Raw genomic sequence first — 18,577 nt, 5'->3', positions numbered from 1 at the left:
GGGTTTAAGGGAAGTGGGAAGGGGGCTAGCCCAGAAACATAGCCAGGATCCAACATCAGGGAGAACGGCATCTACTATATCACTCAATTTGAAGATCTCCATCTGTCTCAGTAGCCAATGTTTCTAACATTTAATGGACTCTCTCTCACTTTTACGCTACTTCCTCTATATTAACAACCATCATGCAATCAATTTTTTTTTAATTATGAAAAGGCAGCACATGGAGGGGCCATATGTACAGGAAGACCATTAGCATCCCTAACTCTTTCTTCCATCCCACAAAATGTGCTGTTAAGCTAAACCCTACAAGCTTGGTAGCTGACCAGGACTAAGGAGAAAGAAGACCTAATTGATAGGCTCTAGAAACCATCTAATATTTTATCTTAACTGTCCACCTCATCACTTAAAAAAAAAGTTGTATTTTCCCTTTGTTATTTTCTTGTCTTCAGTAGCAACAGTGTTGGGAAAATTAGAGGAGGTGAATGTATCCATATTTTTAAGGGGTATAATATGGGGAGTTCAAAAGAAGTTTGGAGAAGTAGTTTACCAAGTTAAGAAGGGAAGAAGGGATTAACAGAATAATGGAAATTACATGTATAGGTTGTTAGTTATGTGCCAAACACTTTCCTTTAAATCTCCACAGCAGCACCATGAGGTAGGTATTGTTATTATCCTGTTTTACAGATGGAGAAAGTGATGCTTAGGCAGGTTAAGACATTTGTCCAAGGTCACATGGCTAATATGTGATAGAATCAGGAGGCAAACCCAGGAGTTTCATGCCAGCGCCTACGCTATTGGGTTAGGAGTTCCAGGTAAGAAGCAACAACCAGAGAAGCTTTAAGAAAAAGCTTCCCCAGGAAGACTACAAAATCTTTCAAGAGGGAGTGAACTTCTACTGGGTATTAAAAAAGACTGTTGGCCTCGTAAAGGCCAGGAACTTGGATGCATTTGAGCAAAAACTGGACTTGAGAAAAATACCTTCAATGTCCCCCCCAGAATCTATAACTACCTTTCATTCAACATACGCTAGTGAGTAGAGATTAGGGGGGAAAGAGAATGTTTTCAGAGTTTTATGCCTAGTGCTAACAGAGCAAATGGACTTAATTTATGTACAATGTATCTTTAAACAACCAAACACAATTTTCTGGCATGAGTATTTGTAGCAGACATTCTTCAGATTATGAGAATTATAATCAGCATCTCTCAGAGTAGCACAACCAGCTTGGCAGAGACTGGAATTAAAAGTAAATTCTCTGTCCCATCTGGAACTCCCTAAGATCCAGTTTACAGGTAGGCTGGGGTAGATATCATGAAGGACTTTCACTCTGTTTATCTTTGCCCCAGTTTTATTTCCAGGGCCCTAACAGTGTTTCATAACTTGGGATCTTCTTGCAAAGTTGATTCAGTGTTTTGAAAATCCCAACGTCCCCAAGTGGCCTATTCAATTGCAGGCTGGACCCTGAAATCAATCAGTATTTGCAGGACTTTCTGAATAACTTAGGTTAACCTAGTTCAATTAGAGTTTTCATTGTTGAGCTCCAGCTCTGGGCCTGGCATTGTGGAAACAGAAGCAAACTGCCTTGAGGTTGGAAGGTACCAAGTGCATGGCTGAGGTGGTAACAAAGCCTTTAGGCAGTTTCAGCACAAGGCAGAGATGTGGAAGGGCCATGCACACCACACTGTAGCCACCCCAGCAGTGCCTGGTGGCTCATGTGGTTCAAGGAGAACATTCTGGCATCTCATGGACTTGGTTTTTCTTTGTCATTTTGCTCATATTTACTTCAGAATAGAAACACAATTTCCACTGTACCTTGTGCCAAGAGAAGGTGTTTAAATGAAAGGCCACAGAATGATTGGTGAAATCATTCAGAACAAAATAAACACACTGGTAGTTCTGGTAAATGCAAAATTCTCTTGTACCCAAAACAAAACTTAAAAAAAAGAAAAAAACTTTATTTTTATCCATCATCCTTCATCCCTTCTATGCCCTCTGCTATCCCCCAACCCCCCACTAAAAAAGAATACTTTAAATTTACCTCAGTTGGTACCTGACATTGAGCACCTTCTTCATATTTTGCATTTGAATCTGGTTAAAAAAAAAAAAAAAACTGCATTAGTTCAAGCACTAAAACAAGGGACTGTTTCAATTAATCCCAACTGTCAAATTAAACCAGGTTCAATCTCTCACAGTCAGAGTTTATGATTTGAAACTGGTGGTAATCTCAATTGGTAGGAAAATGTCACTTTTTTAAGAAAAGGATTAGAAGTCTTTTATTACAAAGATGATGTAATCAATATGAAGAAAGTCTGGAAAATACAGAAACAAACTCATCTGTTGTTCCACCCTCTCCAAATACTTTTCTATTAATATGTATCAGAAGCACCAGGCCCATTGGTAAGCAATGGGGAATACATAAGAAAGCAGATGAGTTATGATCCTTGCTTTCTTGGAGTTTGCATTCTAATGGACTAGACAGACCAGCCAACATACAAACAAGAAAGTACAATACGGAAAAATAGGGCTGTGCCATAACAGGCCATGGGAGTCCAAGGGAGAATGCAGTTTGGCGAATTTGAGATGTTACCAGTGACGGCTCCTGGAAGAAGCTGAGATGTAAAGGATAAGAAGAGGTGAGCTTCAGGGAATGGGGAGATGTGAGGAGGGGGATATTCAGAGGGTTTCTGGAAGAAGGAACAGAAGGAATGTGCAAACGTTCAGAAATGAGAGACCACCAGCTCTCCCATATTAGGTGGCCCATGATCACTTTGATGTGGCTCAGTTTTAGAGTGGGGAGGGGAGATGGCTGACAGCTGCGCAGATGGTGAAGGTTCCAACACTGCATCCTGTTTACGCTGAATCTAAAGGTCTGTGGGGTCTCAAGTGGTAACAGTATTGTGTGCCCACATGGATTCAGTTATATAACTGTAACATAATAAAGATAAAATTTATTTAAAATTAGCAACACAATGTTACATTTATCATTGCTATTTTTACTTGATGTATGTCATTGGTCTTTTCTGTTATTATGTGGGAAAGCAATTGCTGATTGATGTATTAATTTAACTAACCATTCATTTATCATTAGACATTTTGATTACTTCTAATTTTTTTCTATAAATAATGCTATTATAATAATTACCATTTTCAACTAGTTTTGCTTTAGTTTTTCAGAATAAATGTCTAGAAATTATATTATTATTAATTGACCTTTTCATTAAAGTATAATGACATTAATAGAAATTATAGTGCTTAGTCAAAAGATGTAAACACTTTTACAGCCTTTGGAATCTTGTGATAAATTTATCAATTTACACTGGTATCAACAAAGTAAGAATATATATCAGATTCACTACATTTTTTTTTCTTTTGGTCAATAGGTATTATAATTATTTTTTAAAAATATGTTTTCATTGATTTTTTTTAGAGAGCAAGGAAGGGAAAGAGAGATAGAAACATCAATGTGAGAGAGAAACACAGATCTGCTGCCTCCCGAATGCCCCCTACTGGGGATCAAGCCTGAAACTGGGGCATGTGCCCTGACTGGGAATCGAACTGGGACCTTTCAGTCCATGGGACGACATCCAATCCACTGAGCCACAGCAACCAGGCGGCATTATAATTCTTTTAAAAAATCTCATCAATTAAATAAATCAAACACCGAATTTCTGTTTATGCAAATATTAGCAGTGTTGAACACTTTTCCACATTTTGTTTTTAATGTAAGTTTTCTTTGAATTATCTTTTGCTGATCTCTTGATTAGCAATATTTTATTGAGACTCAGAATTCTAAAATTTAGTTCTATATTTCTGAATTTATAATATTATTTCCTGTTCAGTAAATGATACATATTGAATTATTATTACTTGTTTCCATAACTTAATTGTTTATTATTCATTTTTTAATCTACCTGAAACTCATTTTCTAATTTTTACTCAATGGCTTAATAGTAGTTATCAAATAATAATTTCTGTAATGTTTGAATTTTTATCATGATAAATTTATATAAATAAAAGTTATTAAATAGATATCCATTCAGTTCCAATGATTTATATCTCTGTTGTTCAGACAGTACAACACTATTTTCATTATTACTGCTATATAATATATTTTCACTTTTGGGAAGAGTTACAAGTTCCCTCATTAATCATTTTTTAATATTATTTTGATCATTATACATGTTTATTCTTATAGATGGAATATAGAATAATTTCTAACAATAGTTTAGATAGTCTTAGTCTGAATGCATATATTTAAAAATGTAATATGGCAATTAAAGGGATTCCCCATTACTCTAGGGAGGATGAATACAATTTCCAAATATCTATATCTATCTATCTATCTATCTATCTATCTATCTATCTATCTATCTATCATCTATCTATCTATCTATCTATCTATCATCTATCTGTATATCTATGGCTATTTTGCAAATGAAAAGTAAGTTTTTAATTGTTCAAAGAAAGGTAACTCACTTGTTCTGGCTGGTGGAATGGACCTTTTGGGTGAAGGTATATATTTTGTAGTGTTCCATCTGAATTTTTTCATACCAATTGAGGTCTGAACAATCATTACCTTTGTGAAATCTTCAGTGCCTTGTATCTGGAAATTGACATAATAGAAGTTAATTTCTGAGTAAATATCATATAATTAAATGCTTCTCTAAGCTACTATCCTAGGCCCTCTCTAAATGTCTATGCCTAAAAATTGAAAACATCATTAGATTTTAGAGGCTGTCTTGAATCCCTGGATATATTGGTTTTGTGAAAGTCAATATTCCATACACTTTTACTTATTTTTAAATATTTTGCTCATTTCTTTGACAAGTAAGTAGAATGATCAAGAGTTAATTATCAATGACCCCTTAAAATATCCTTCAAAGAGGTGTTTTATTTTTCTCCTTTTTCTGCTTCTCTCTCTCTCTCTCTCTCCCTCTCTCTCTCTGGCAGAAAGTTATTTTAAAAAACAATTGCATCCTGGGCATGTAAATTTCAGCATACGGAATATAGTCAATAAATGGTGCAATAACTATAAATGATGCCAGGTAGGTACTTAAATTATGGGGGAGGAGAGATCACTTCATAAATTATGTAACTGTCGAAACACTATGCTGTACACCTGAAACTAATATAAAATAATAACGAATGTCAACTGTAATTGAAAAATTACAGGAGTTCAAGAAATTCTTTAGCTTTGTGTTGCAGCTGGTTTCATTATGATTTGAATCATGTTGGTCCCCAAATCCACCATGAACAGGGCTTTATGCTTAGGGGAGTGAATGGAGTTGGTTGGGTAGGTTTGGGTCTGCCTCAAGATTCTCTTGCTAGGCTGTCCAAGTTCCCAACTAGCACCCACACCAAAATTCTGTTGCTGTGTATTCAAGAATGGAGGGTGGGAGCACCATAGTTAAAAACAACATTTCGCTTCTTTTCACTGGCATCACATTGGTGCTGGTGGTGCTCCACTTAAAACATTTTCTTGTGACATGTCTCAACCTCAGGATTCCTCTTATCCCCATCTCATGTTTTTCTTGTGTCCCAAATTTACCCTGTAAGTACTTCTATCATAATTGTAAATGTGTTTTTTTAAAAAAATACATTTCCATTGATTTTTTTTTTTTTTTGAGAGATACATAGAAACATTGATGTAAGAAACATCTATCGGCTGCTTTCTGCACACCCCCTACTGGGGATTGAGCCCCCAACTTGGGGGCGTGTGCCCTGACCAAGAATCAAACTGGGACCTCTCTTTATTGATTTTGTTTATTTATTATTATAATTTTTTTAAATTTTTAGTGGAAGAGAGAGAGAGAGAGAGGAAGAGAGAGAGGAGAGAGAGAAACATGGATGTGGGAGAGACACATCAACTGGCTGCCTCCCACACAACCCCATTGGGGTCAAGGACAAACTGCAACCATGGTACATGCTCTTAGTGGGAATCGAACCCGGGTTTCTCTGGTCCACGGGCCAACATGCTAACCGCTGAGCCAAACTGGCCAGGGCAAAACTGGGACCTCTCAGTTTATGGGACTACACTCAATCCACTGAGCCACACCAGCTGGGCTGTAAATGTTTTCTTTAATATATTTTATGTTTCTTTCCACTTGTTTGAGAGCTCTTTTGAAGGCAAGTTGCAAGTCTCATTTGTCTCCATCACTTCCGCATCTAGTACTGTTTCTGAACACACAATGCAGAGTACAGATGATGTGTTGTGGAATTGTACATCTGAAACCCGCATAATTTCATTAGCCAGTGTCACTCCAATAAATTCAATAAAAAGGAAAAATTATATATATATGTGTATATATATATATATAATTTAATGTGTGTGTGTGTGTGTGTATAAATTTAATTGACTCTAGGTTCATCTTTCCATTACTTTCTGTAGCTATATTTTTATGTCCATTAATTCTTCCTGACATGTGCCCTTGTTATTCTACCCCAATATACACAAACACACACAGAAGTCTTCTCTCCTTCCTTCTTCACATGGCATAGCTTCTCATTTTGATTGTAAGAAAACCTGGCAGCTTAAATATAAGATGTTCTTCACTTTTACACTCATTTCAGAATAGCTGGGGAAATACCACTGGTATTCAGTTCAACATGGGCCTGGAAGAACCTTTCTACAGTCCAGAGAGTGTGGTCCTTTTGCAATGTGTAAATGAACTTTAACAGGCCCTCTTTCGCTGTTTACAACTGCAACAAAATTTAATTGTGCCCAAAATGTACAGGTTGGCCTGCTTCATTGATATTGAGCAGAAATAACTTGGTGTTTGAGCTACCCAGTGCCAAAGCAACCTTTAAACTTGGGAGGTGTGTGTGTGTGTGTGTGTGTACGCGCGCGCGTGTGCTAATGGAGTTGTATGGGAAAGGGACAGGACAGGAAGATGGAAAAGCGGCAATTTTTCTAACATTCATACATTGTTGGACATACAACATACTGACCTGAAATCATAAATCAATATTTCTTTACCTGGTGGCATGTTAGAGGAATTAAGAAAGGTGCCTTATACATTTTTCGTAACTGACAATCTTCTACAGCTCCATGTATGAGGATGACATAAATTACGGTTTCATCATAGATATCACTCTTGGTATTCTTTGGTATATCTTTTACAAATATATTACAGAGTTTTAATTGCATCTTATAGGTCCATTCCTATAAGAAAAACACAACTTCATAGTCCTGTTTGTTTATAAAGTTTAACATAAACTCCTAATATTTTTAACAGTATTTTAATGCAATTCTACTCAGAGAGAAGGACATGTTTACATAAACACCTCTTACCTCATAAGATAAATGCTCCCGGATTTTTTTGGCAGTAATAGAAAGTCCAAGTTTTAGCCACATTTTATATTCAATGTGAGGACAGCATTGATCAAAAGTTTTATACAAGTGACTTATGGGAATAAAACATGTCTGGAAAAAGCAAAAAAATATATTCAATATTTTATTCTGTGCACATACATAGTTTAAGAAAATAAGCTTACTCATATCTAACATTGAAGCTAAGAATTTAAATTATATAAAATTCATGTTATTGCCTGGAAACCTAATAAAATGTTTATATTAGTAAATAAATATTTGTGTAATTTTGTTATACACTAGATATTAAAAGACTACATGATCCAGTGAGAGGTTCTTTATTATTCTTGCAGACTTTGAAAAAAATAGAAAACACAGTATCAAAAATCATTTAAACTTTTTGCTAAAGATGTAAATATTTCTATAAATACGTCATTTGAGGGGGAACAAACATTTCAGGCAACAGTAAAATGCTGATGCTAACAACAAAAACAGACTATGAGCTATGAATGTATAAGACTTTATGTATATTGGTTTTCATTTCTTTTGTGTAAGTATCTATGAGTGGGATCACTGGGTAAGATGGTGAGTTTAACTTTATAAGAAACTGCCAAACTGTTTTCAGAAGGGGTTGTAACATTTTATACCTTTATCAGCCATGTATGAGAATTTTAGTGGCTTCACATCCTTCCCAATATTTGGTATTCAGTTTTTAAAAAAATTCTTAGCCATTATAGTAGATGTGTAGTAATAACTTCATCTTACTTTCAATTTTCATTTCTCTGAGAGCTAATGATATTTAGCATCTTCTTCATGTGTTTATTGGCCATTTATACATTCCTCTGTGAAGTGTCTGTTCAAATCCTTTGTCCAATTTTTAATTTGGTAACTTGTCTTATTTCTGAGTTGTAAGAATTCTTTAAAGCTTCCTTTATCAAGTCCTTTTATAAATAATAGTAATGTGAAAAACGCCCCCTCCCACCTCCAGTTAATGGCTTGTCTTTTCATGGTGTCTTTTTAAAGAACAAAAGACTTTAATTTTAGTGACATTCAGTTTATCAATATTTCCTTTTGTGGTTAGTACTTGTTGTGTCCTGGCTAAGAATTTTTTGCCTATTTCAAGATTTTCTGTGTTTTCTTCTGAAATTTTTTATGGTTGTAGTTTAGGTCCATGGTCATTCTCATATGGTGCATAGTGTACCATTGCTTCCAGAGAGATATCTAGTTTCTCAGGGTCAACTGTTGAAAATACCATTATTGTCAAAAATCAATTGACTGTGTATGTAAACTTACTTCTGAAGTTTCTCTTCTGTTTCATTGATCTATATTGTCTTCACCTTAGGCCAATACCATACAGTCTTGATTATTATAGATTGACAATAAGTCTTTGAATCAGGCAGTGTAGATCACTTAATGTTATTCTTTTTTTTGGTGTCAGAAGTGGAATATGAACCCAGGTCTCAATATGGAGACCAGAAGTTGAATGTTCTTCTTTATCAAATTTGTTTTATATATTCTAGGTCCTTTGTATTTCCCTATAAGTTTTACAAGCAGCTTGTACATTTCTATAAGATTTCATTGAGATTGCATTAAATCTATAGATCCATTTGGGAAGAATAGACATCTTTATACAATTATGGCTTCCAATTCATGAAGATGTTCTACCTCTCTATTTATTTAAAGATTCTATAAGTTATCTAGAAAATATTTTGTAGTTTTCAGTGTAGAGGGCTTGCACATCTTTTGTAACTTTATTTCTATTCACTTATCTAGTACAACAGGGCTAGAAAAAGAAATTAACAAAAAATTATAAAGAAAACACTAACATTTTCTCTGTAGATGACATAATATCTACATTTAAAAAGTCCTAAAGGATCTACCAAAACTAACTAGAATGCATAGCAAATTTAGCAATAGAATAAGATACAACTTCATATTCCAAAAAATTAATTGTATTTTCATATACTAGTAACAAACAATTTAAAAAAAATTTGAGAGGTAAAATGGCCCAGTAAACATTTATTTCCCAAACACTTGCTTGGCCATCTCCAGGCAAATTTTTTCTTCCTCTTTAAAGTCCCAAACCATTATCCCTCTTCTCCTGAGCTCAAGAATGTATATAAGCCTCAGCTGCCTGATTTGTCCTAGGATCCCACATTCTTACAAAACCTTGTATGCACATATGCAATTACACTTGGTTATTTTCTTCTGTGAATCTTTCTTATGTCATTTTAAGTATTCAACCAGCAAGAAGACCTCAGAGGGGAAAAGGGACATTTTCCCAACACCTCACAATGACAAAACAAAACCTTAGAAGTCCCTAGTCCCTGGCACTTCTTGACCTCTAATATCTCTGTTCCATTCTTAATACTCTGGTAAATTTAGTTTTGTCTCATCCTGTGCGTGATCAGCTCACCCTTCAACCAGTGACTTGCACAGAACCATCACACAGACTCCTCAGTCTCCCTCGGGGCAACTCCCTCCAGGGCGGCTCTGCAGATTCCCAGTCTTTGAGCGGCCACTCCACCCATCTTTCCCTTCTCCGCTCAGCAGGTCCACGACCTTCTGTTTGGATTACTGTTGCTTGTGGTTGGAAAGTGTCCTAGGCAGAAGGTCAAGGTGGATGTGGGGCTTATATTGTGAGTTTCTCTTCTCTTAAGGTTTCTAGACATACACAGACTGTTCTCCAATGACTGAAACCATTTGCTATGTGTATTTTGTAAAGTTCTATGGTTGTTTCTGGTGGGGTACTAGTATGTTACCAGTAACTTCATTAGAGCCAGAAGCAGAAGGATAGGGTGTTTTTATGCAACCCCAAGTGCTGTGTAATTTCACTTATATTCTAATATGCACTGCTCAAAGATAGAAATACTTTAATTTTTTTCCTTGCCTTCTTCCTCCTCCCTACCTCCTTTCTATGCCATTGATTTGTTGGGGGGTGGGGTGGGGTGGAGAATAGGTTATATGGCCTGAAGGGCCTCCCACATTCTAGATTTATCTAATTATTTTCTTCTGGGATCAATGAACTTGTGTCTCTCCTTCCTGCATTTTCTGTGAACTGGTTAGATCTAGAGGCTTCAGGTTTTCTCTTTCCTTGTTTAAGAGGGCTTTGTGGGTGATATGAATACTTTTATTACGTCGTATCATGAAGTACACGATACTGAGTTGACCCACTTTTAATGGTGTTAACATTGTCCTTAGGTGGTGTCAGCCTGGTACTTCCATTACAAATTTTTCCGTTAATACTCCACATCAATTGATGGTTGTGGCTTAGAACTATTATTTCTTTAGGGGTGGCAAAATGGAGATATTTTAAGTCTCCTATTTTATATTTGTTAGCTGGAATCTTCTTTACAGAAAAGTTTTCCTCATCTTTTTTGTTGTTGTTGTTACTTTGGGAATTCATAGAGAAAAGGCAGGATAAATGTTTAGTTCTTGCTATTGATATCCCGGTAACCTTATTAGAAATTTTAAAAATTGGTGTCTTTATGACTTATGGATTTTTATATATTTATGGGGTTCAATTGTTTTGAGTTCAAATTAGGCCAGTGGGAGCCTCTGTTGCTTTGAAGATTTTGTCCTCCATCTCGTTTAGGGAAACTTCCATCCACTTTGCTCAAATTTTCTATTATTAGATTCTAGCTGTCTGACTTTCCCTTTTTTCCCCTCCAAATTACTGTATTGATAGTCAATATATCCCACCTAATTTCCCCATGAGAGATCTCATATGGCCAATTTTTCTGATTAAATCCTTCTTAATGTGGTAGGTTAACTTTTGCAAGGCATTTTGTCAGGATGCTGTACTGGGTAAGTACAATTCTGTTAACAAGTTCTGTTCCTTTACCATTCCTTTGTTAATTTCCACTACATTGTAAGCATATACTAAGTACAACAATAACCTTAAATTTGATACTAGATATTTAACAAGATACAACAGTAAGACATAAGGTGATTCTTGCTGACCTCCACTACAGTTTTGCAGGTGGCAGAATATTTCATGGGTTCATTAGTTAAACAGTTTAGCTCTCCTATTATTTCCCCACTGATCACATAGTCTGTGTAAGTTATCTGAAGATCTGTTTCCTCTGGGTCAGAAAGTATGTGGTCAATTATCAAACCTGGTTTTGATCTTTGAAGCTGTTCAGGAACAAAAAAAGAGAAATATATGTATGCCAGTTACTTTATAAAAATCATCTAATCTATGGCTTTCTTTTCCTTTGGGCTTAAAAATTTTAATATGTACATATTATTTTTAGAATATTTATTACTCTTATTTTTACACATATTATGAAATTATTAATGACTTAGAAACAAAGAATTCTTAAATACTTTGATCTTTCTGATTCTTCATAGTCAGCCAAATTATATCTGCTTTAAATGGCTAAATGCCCAACTCAGATAAATGCAAGATGAATAACAATTTATATTATAATTTTCCATCTTAAAGATAATCTGTTTAATTTTTTTTAATCTATAAAAAAGTATGGCTTAAAAGATGATAGGTGGTGTTATCCATTGTATTTGAACAAGAAAATTGCTATTTGGATAGTAGTTGCTGACCTAAAAAACAAGCAATGCAGTTCTTAACATAGAAATCTACTAATTTTCAATTTTATAAAGCTTTTAACTAATGCTCATAAATGCATTTATAAATAACTCTGCCTTACCTTTATCATGCCTGAAATAATTATATAAATTCCTTTGGGGTCATCACCTTCTTCAAATATATCATTTCCACAGTCAAATGTTATAAATTTGGCTTGTTCCTAGAAAATAATATTTTAGCAGTGGTTGATGATGTTGAAGTTTACATTTTAATAAAAATGTTTTACATTTTTAAAGTAAATATCACTCAGTAAGATCTGAGATATTGCATTAGTAATAAATTTGTAAGAGAAAATAGGAATTATAAATAGCAAAGAGAGGAAAGTGAATATTCATAAGTACATGTAATGTCAGATGGGGTATTTATATATGGGTTAGGAAAGGAATAATCTAATCTAGGAATAAGAATGTAATGGAAGAATGAAAATATTTTGTCTGGATGAAAAATAATCAAAACAGCTGCAGGCTAATGGCACATATATGTTTCATACATATTTATGCTCTTAAACATCTGAGGAAGTAAATAAAAATGTATTCATTCAAAATATTTTAATCAGGTGGACGAATATAATTGGTCTTTGGGCACCAAGTAGATATAAAGAATGTTATTAGAACAAGATAGACCCATTTTTTATTCATTCCATAAACACTTATTGAGCACCCATTATTCAATATGCAAAGCACCAGAGGCGGAGTATTCAAAAAATGGGTGAGCTAAAGAATATGAAGATCATTGCAATGTAATATGCTTAATGTTACAATAAAGTTATAAAATGAATACAACAGTGACACCTTTGATCTTCCAAACACAGGATGGACCACAGGATGATGTATCTACTGGTAGGGTGTTCAACACGGAAGCCTACTTTTCTGAGTACCTTCAGTGGGGATGTTTCCAGAGAAGCAATAATCAAGGAAAGTTTGGGAAAAAAAAACGAGAAAAGAGGCATTTCAAGAAAAGTCAATAGCACCCACAGAGAAATGAAATTAGAACACAGTATAAAGTGCTTGGGGTACCACGAACGGTTCAGTGTAGAATATAAGGTATATGATGAATGGGCAGAAGAAGAAGGGAAGCAGGAGGAAGTCTGTAGAAGGCTTTGCATGTCATTCAAAGGAATTTTGGTTTTATCCTACAGGCAATAAAAGACATCTAAATAATTGTAACCTGGAGAATATCATGTTTAGATCACTATTTTTTAAGAGATCACTTGTTAGTACATTAAAGATGATATTTTATGAAAGATGATATTAGTAGGAAATAAAAAAATGTTACCTGAATAAAATTTATCTGGTATCTGTCTTTGTCTAGCCATGGAATATGGTACAGTGCTTCAACAGGAGTAAGTGATTTGACGATAGGTTGAAAATCAAATAACTCTCTTTTTTTTTCCATTATTAACTAAAATTATAAAATTTAAAAAAGAAGATGAACAAAACTAGGGTTCACAGAATGTTAAAAGCTAGTATGGCTTTGTACTATTTTTTTTCCTTGCTTTTCTGAGACCTCGTTTTTCCATGGAAACTTACAACCTCTCTACTTTTATGGCATCTTTCTGCTATCATATTCTAAAGTCAAAGATTAAACTTTAAAAATTTTCTTTATTGATTTTAGAAAGAGAGGAAGAGAGAGGAGAGAGAGATAGAAACATCAATGAGAGAGAACATCGATTGGCCGCCTCCTGCATGTTCCCCACTGGGAATCAGGCCCACAACCTGGGCAGGTGCCCTGACCAGGAATTGAACTGGTGACCTCTTGGTGCATGGGTCGACATTCTACCACTGAGCCACACCAGCCAGACCCAAGATTAAACTTTTTTTTTTTTTTTTTAATCCTCACCCGAGGACATTTTTCCATTTTTTGCACAGATAGAGTGGGAGGGAGAGAGAAGAAGAGAGAGAGAGAGAGAAACATCGATGTGAAAGGGACACATCGAGTGGCTGCCACCCGCACGACCAACCAGGGCCGGGGACAAACTGCAACCGAGGTACATGCTCTTAGCAGGAACCGAACCCGGGTCTCTCCGGACCACAGGCGGATGCTCTAACCGCTGAGCCAAACCGGCCAGGGCTCAAGGTTAAACTTTTAAAAGTAAACCATTTGATTGAAGTGTAGCAGATAGGCAAAAAAAATGCACAAACCATAGAAGTTCACTCAAAGAACATTTACAATGTGAAAACATCTGTGTAACCAACACTCAGATTAAGAAATAAAACACTGTATCCTAGAATCCTCCATTGTGTTCTCTACTAGTCATTGCTCCTATCCAAAGATAATCATTCTTCTATCATCAGAGTCTAGCCTTGTCTGGGTTTGAGCTTTATTTGCATAAAATCAAAGAGTATGTACTTGTTTGTGTCTAGTTTCATTTGTTCAACATTGTTTCTGAGATTCATCTACAAGGTTGTAGGGCGCAGAAATTCATTCATGTCATTTTCATTGTTGTATAGGATTATGTTGCATTATTATAGCAGAGCTTTATCAACTATTGATTAACATTTTGGTTGCTCCAGTTTGAGGCTTTGTAATGCTGCTATGAGGATTTGTTTACTGTATATATTTCTGTTGAATGTATGGTTATATACACTAATTGCTGTGTCATAAGACATATGCTCAAATTTAGTAGATTTTGCCAAACAGTTTTCTAAAATGATTGCATCAGGTTATACTCCCACTCTAATGTTCCAGTTGTTCCATCATTGGCTTACACTTGATATTGTCAGTTTAAAAAATTTTTAAGAATTCTGGTAGTTGTGTATTAGTAGTTCATTTCAGTTTTAATTTGTATCAAGCTTATGAAATGACATGTGGTGCCTTTTGTTCTGTTTATTAGCTGTTTGAATACCTTTTGTTGTAAAGCGCCTATTCAAATCTTTTGCCCATTTTTTGAAAAATATTGATTTGCTGTCTTATTGATTTTCAAGAGATTTTAATATATGGTGTTAGGGAAAGTTCCGAGCATAGAAAGAAGCGATCCTTCACGATAGGAAAGAAAAGCTGATCACTGAAGCTGGAGGAAGGAGACTCCCTATGGCATGTGCTTTTCTCTAGAGAACTACTTGAAGTTAGATATTCATATCTCAGGGATGGCCTATATTGGGAAGAGCCAAAAGTAGATTTGAAGGTCATAAATAACTATATAGTAAATAAGTATAATTCCTTTGATGCTATTTTATTTTACCTTGTTAATTTCAAAAGCTTCAATTTTATGAAGAATTCCTTTTAGTCTGAAAGCCTTAATAATTTCTCTAGCCAAATTGAGCATGACATTAATCTGCTCCTTTGTTTTCATAGTGATAGCAATATCTGGGTGATCGTACTCTAAGTAGCCTGAAAAATAACAAAATATTTTCAGTTGATATAAGGACATTGTTTAAATATTTCATTTAAACAGGAAGCTAATATTTCTGCTCTAAACATCGTGAAACACAACCCTCAATACAGAAACATGTCTTTCTTCTTAGTGAGACTTCTGCAATCAACCATCACTCACCAGTAGTTGCAGAGTTCTGCCTGCCATTGTCTTGTCTTCAGCTCATACTTGTGCCGAGAAGGACAGACAGCCTCAGTTTTAGGATTAACAAGTCTACCCACCCACCTCCACTGGACACTTGAGAGGCTCTTCTGGGCTCTAGGTCTGAAGTTCATGACCTGCTTTTTTATTCCGTTTGACTCGGGTCTTTGACTATAGACTGTGAGCTTAGATCTGGCTTTTGAGGAAGTCTTTTCACTCAGCCTGGGTCCTTTTCCACTCACCCTGTCTGTGCACCTACATGCCTCGTGCATCTGTGCTCTCTGCCTGTCTGATCTGGATTACCAGATGCCCATGAGATTTTATCCTCTTAGATTGCACATTTGGCCTTTTCTTGGGGCATGGCTTCTAGTGTGGCTTGACAGCTCTCTGCCATGCAGGCTCTCTGGAGCATGGCCTTATTCCCAGGCTCGCTGTGTCCTTTTGCGGCCCACCATTTGGTACCCAAATCTCCTCTCCTCACACGAACACTATGCTCTTAGGGGGGTGTCTGACCTACTCCTGAGATTTGTCCTGCGTTAGGAGCACGGCCTGGCGTGATTCAGAGAAGCAGCTGCTGCTATGTTTGGGCATCGAGCCTCCCAGAAGCCACAGCAGAGGTCTGTGAGACTCAGATTTCAAGTCTTTCTGAAGCCTAAGCTCTCAGACGGCAGCTCTGTGGCAAGTGGGAAGAAAAAATAACTTCTTTCCTCTTGTTGCTCAGGAAAGTATGCACACTTCTGGTTTGAGAGAGAACAGAATTTAGAAGGTGATGATACCTGTGTAATCATGCCATGCAAATGGGTCTTCTTTAAACAGAAATTAAAAGGCCTGTGTTGTGGCATAAGGCAGAGAGAACAAGTTTGGAGAGGTAACATTATACTATTTGGCCCAGCCCAAAATATGATTATATCAATTGTTGAAGTTATCCACTTTATTATTAGTAGTAAGTAGGTTCCCTCAAAGATCAGTTTACTTATCAAAGCCATTGCCTCTCTGAAGCAGTGACGAATCTGTAGGGTGAGAGAAACCTACCTAGGTCTTTCAAAGCATGTACTGTATTCTTCGTTACCCTCTTTAACAACATCTATGAAACAAAAGAAACATTACCCTGATTGGAAAACAAATTGATATACAATGTCTTAACATTTGCAACGGGTGGATTTTTAACCTAAGTTAATAATTAAAGAAAACTACGGAGCCCTGGCCGGTTTGGCTCAGTGGTTGGAACATCGCCCTATGGACCAGAGAGTCTTGGGTTCGGTTCCCACTAGGGGCACGTACAAAAAACAAAACAAAACTATGGAGAACTTTTCAGGGATTAGAATCAAGTTGTGTGCCATGAATTCTATTTTGCTCCAGCAAGAGTAGTGGAGAGGGTAAGAAGTGGCATCATTGAGGCTTTGAGAAGCCTGAAGGTGAGTCATACATTTTTCTCTAGAGGAACTTGCTTTAGGAGCCTACTGATTCTGAAAAATGTGGCACGGTAGGTGCCTTGCCATTCAACTTTATGACGGCCTCCACATTTGGGACAAAGAGGTGACTTTCAACCTTAAATAAGTTAAAGGTTTGGCCAAACTGCATGTGAGAGAAAATGAGGACTAAAAGTGGACAACACTTTAGAGATTCAAGTCCTTTTGCATTTTCTATTGGGTATCCTCAAATTGCAGGGCTAAATATGCATGGTTAGGAAAAGTAACAAAATGCAGAAAAACAGTTTTCAAGTTATAGGTGGGGAAGGGAGGTTAAGAGACTGCATTTTGTGTTCTCCTACATACAGGGTGGGGCAAAAGTATGTTTACAGTTGTGAGCATGCAAAGCACAGTTTATTCTGGTATTATTACTTATCATTGCATTATTTTCCATATGAACGACTGTAAACCTACTTTTGTCCCGCCCTATTGAATGTTCAATTTTCTCAAGTACAAAGCATTGGGCATATAACATACAGCATCCAAATGTTCTAAATTGCCTCAGAAATATTGGATTCCTGACATAGCTGACAAACTTGTGTGCCCACAAAAGTGTGACTCTGCCTCAGTTAGGAACATAAACTATAAAAGCTGGAACTTAGGCCCCCAAATTCTCTTTGCCATTTTGGGGCGTGATCATTTAACCTCTCATGGCTTCATCTTTCTCCTCTGCATCTTGAGGGAATTAGACAAGGTTTCCCTCTAAATCAGTTGTTACTTCTTTCCATCTGCCAGATCTCCACCTTTTACTTTTTTTACTATTTACTGTGGGAAAATAAGGGATAGAGAGAAACAGAAGGGACCTTCGTGAATTATGAGGAAGCTCTATTTGCTCAACAGAGCCATCACTCCTCACCCTCTCATATTTCCCAGTTGCTGTTTCTGCAGCCTGACATGTCTTGGAACTCGCATTGGGAGGGGACCGACCACTGCACCTGGGTTTCACAATAGCCTCCACAAGGACTGAAAGGCTTGTTCCAAGAGCTTTGTAACTTGCTGATATGGGGCCAACATTTTAGTAAGGACGTTTTCAGTCATCTAAATGTAGAGTAGTTTAAGTTTTTACAAAAAATTACCTAGCAAACCAGGAATCAATGCCCATACCTACATATATAGACAGAAACCATGATGGTGAGGGCAACTGAGGAGTGGGAAAAACAAACCTTTTTTCTTGGTATTTAGCTTTTCTAACCTGTTTAACCTGTTTAGAACTTGCAATCTGATCCATTATAGTCATTACATCTGCTTCACCTTGGACATATCCTTTTAGTATAGCATACCGATAGGACAGCTGATGACTCATCCTTTTATCAATTAATTGCAGCAACTTTGGTGTTATGAGCTAAAAAAAAAAAAAAAGGACTACTATTTAATATAAATTATACAGATTTAGTTGATTATATGTTGATCAGTTTAATGGAAATAGGTAATATTGAGAAATGGCATGCTCTCTGCAGTAACTCTAGTGACCTGTCAAGGTTCATGTTATCTTTATAACTTCATGGATAGAGCTATTTCTCTATAACTAATAATATTGGACATCTATATAAAACTATGGATTTATTTTTTACTTATCTCCCTAGTAGAGAATTGGACACTATCTTCAACTGGTTTAAATTCTTGGAAGACAATTCCGTAAATCTTTTCTGGGCAAAGGTATAACATGACTGTCTATAAAGGG

At 36.1% G+C, this 18,577-nt stretch overlaps 1 protein-coding gene across 1 annotated transcript in view; it reads right to left on the bottom strand.

The window, feature by feature from the left end:
• Positions 1 to 18,577, bottom strand: part of SLC9C1 (solute carrier family 9 member C1) — a gene marked incomplete at its 3' end in the record, with an annotated part of 97,041 nt that overhangs the window by 5,261 nt on the left and 73,203 nt on the right. Inside the window, exons 17-26 of the mRNA XM_036242512.1 lie at positions 18,089 to 18,238; positions 16,460 to 16,511; positions 15,095 to 15,243; positions 13,189 to 13,314; positions 11,975 to 12,073; positions 11,271 to 11,444; positions 7,290 to 7,421; positions 6,975 to 7,160; positions 4,475 to 4,601; positions 2,037 to 2,086 (exon numbers count right to left, since the gene is read on the bottom strand). Of these exons, the coding sequence (XP_036098405.1) occupies positions 2,037 to 2,086; positions 4,475 to 4,601; positions 6,975 to 7,160; positions 7,290 to 7,421; positions 11,271 to 11,444; positions 11,975 to 12,073; positions 13,189 to 13,314; positions 15,095 to 15,243; positions 16,460 to 16,511; positions 18,089 to 18,238 (1,245 nt within the window). The remainder of the gene's footprint in view (positions 1 to 2,036; positions 2,087 to 4,474; positions 4,602 to 6,974; positions 7,161 to 7,289; positions 7,422 to 11,270; positions 11,445 to 11,974; positions 12,074 to 13,188; positions 13,315 to 15,094; positions 15,244 to 16,459; positions 16,512 to 18,088; positions 18,239 to 18,577) is intronic.

This window comes from Molossus molossus, unplaced genomic scaffold (assembly GCF_014108415.1).
Source record: "Molossus molossus isolate mMolMol1 unplaced genomic scaffold, mMolMol1.p scaffold_m16_p_5, whole genome shotgun sequence".
In the NCBI taxonomy this organism is placed as follows: domain Eukaryota; kingdom Metazoa; phylum Chordata; class Mammalia; order Chiroptera; family Molossidae; genus Molossus; species Molossus molossus.
This window is presented reverse-complemented; position numbering and strand designations above follow the sequence as displayed.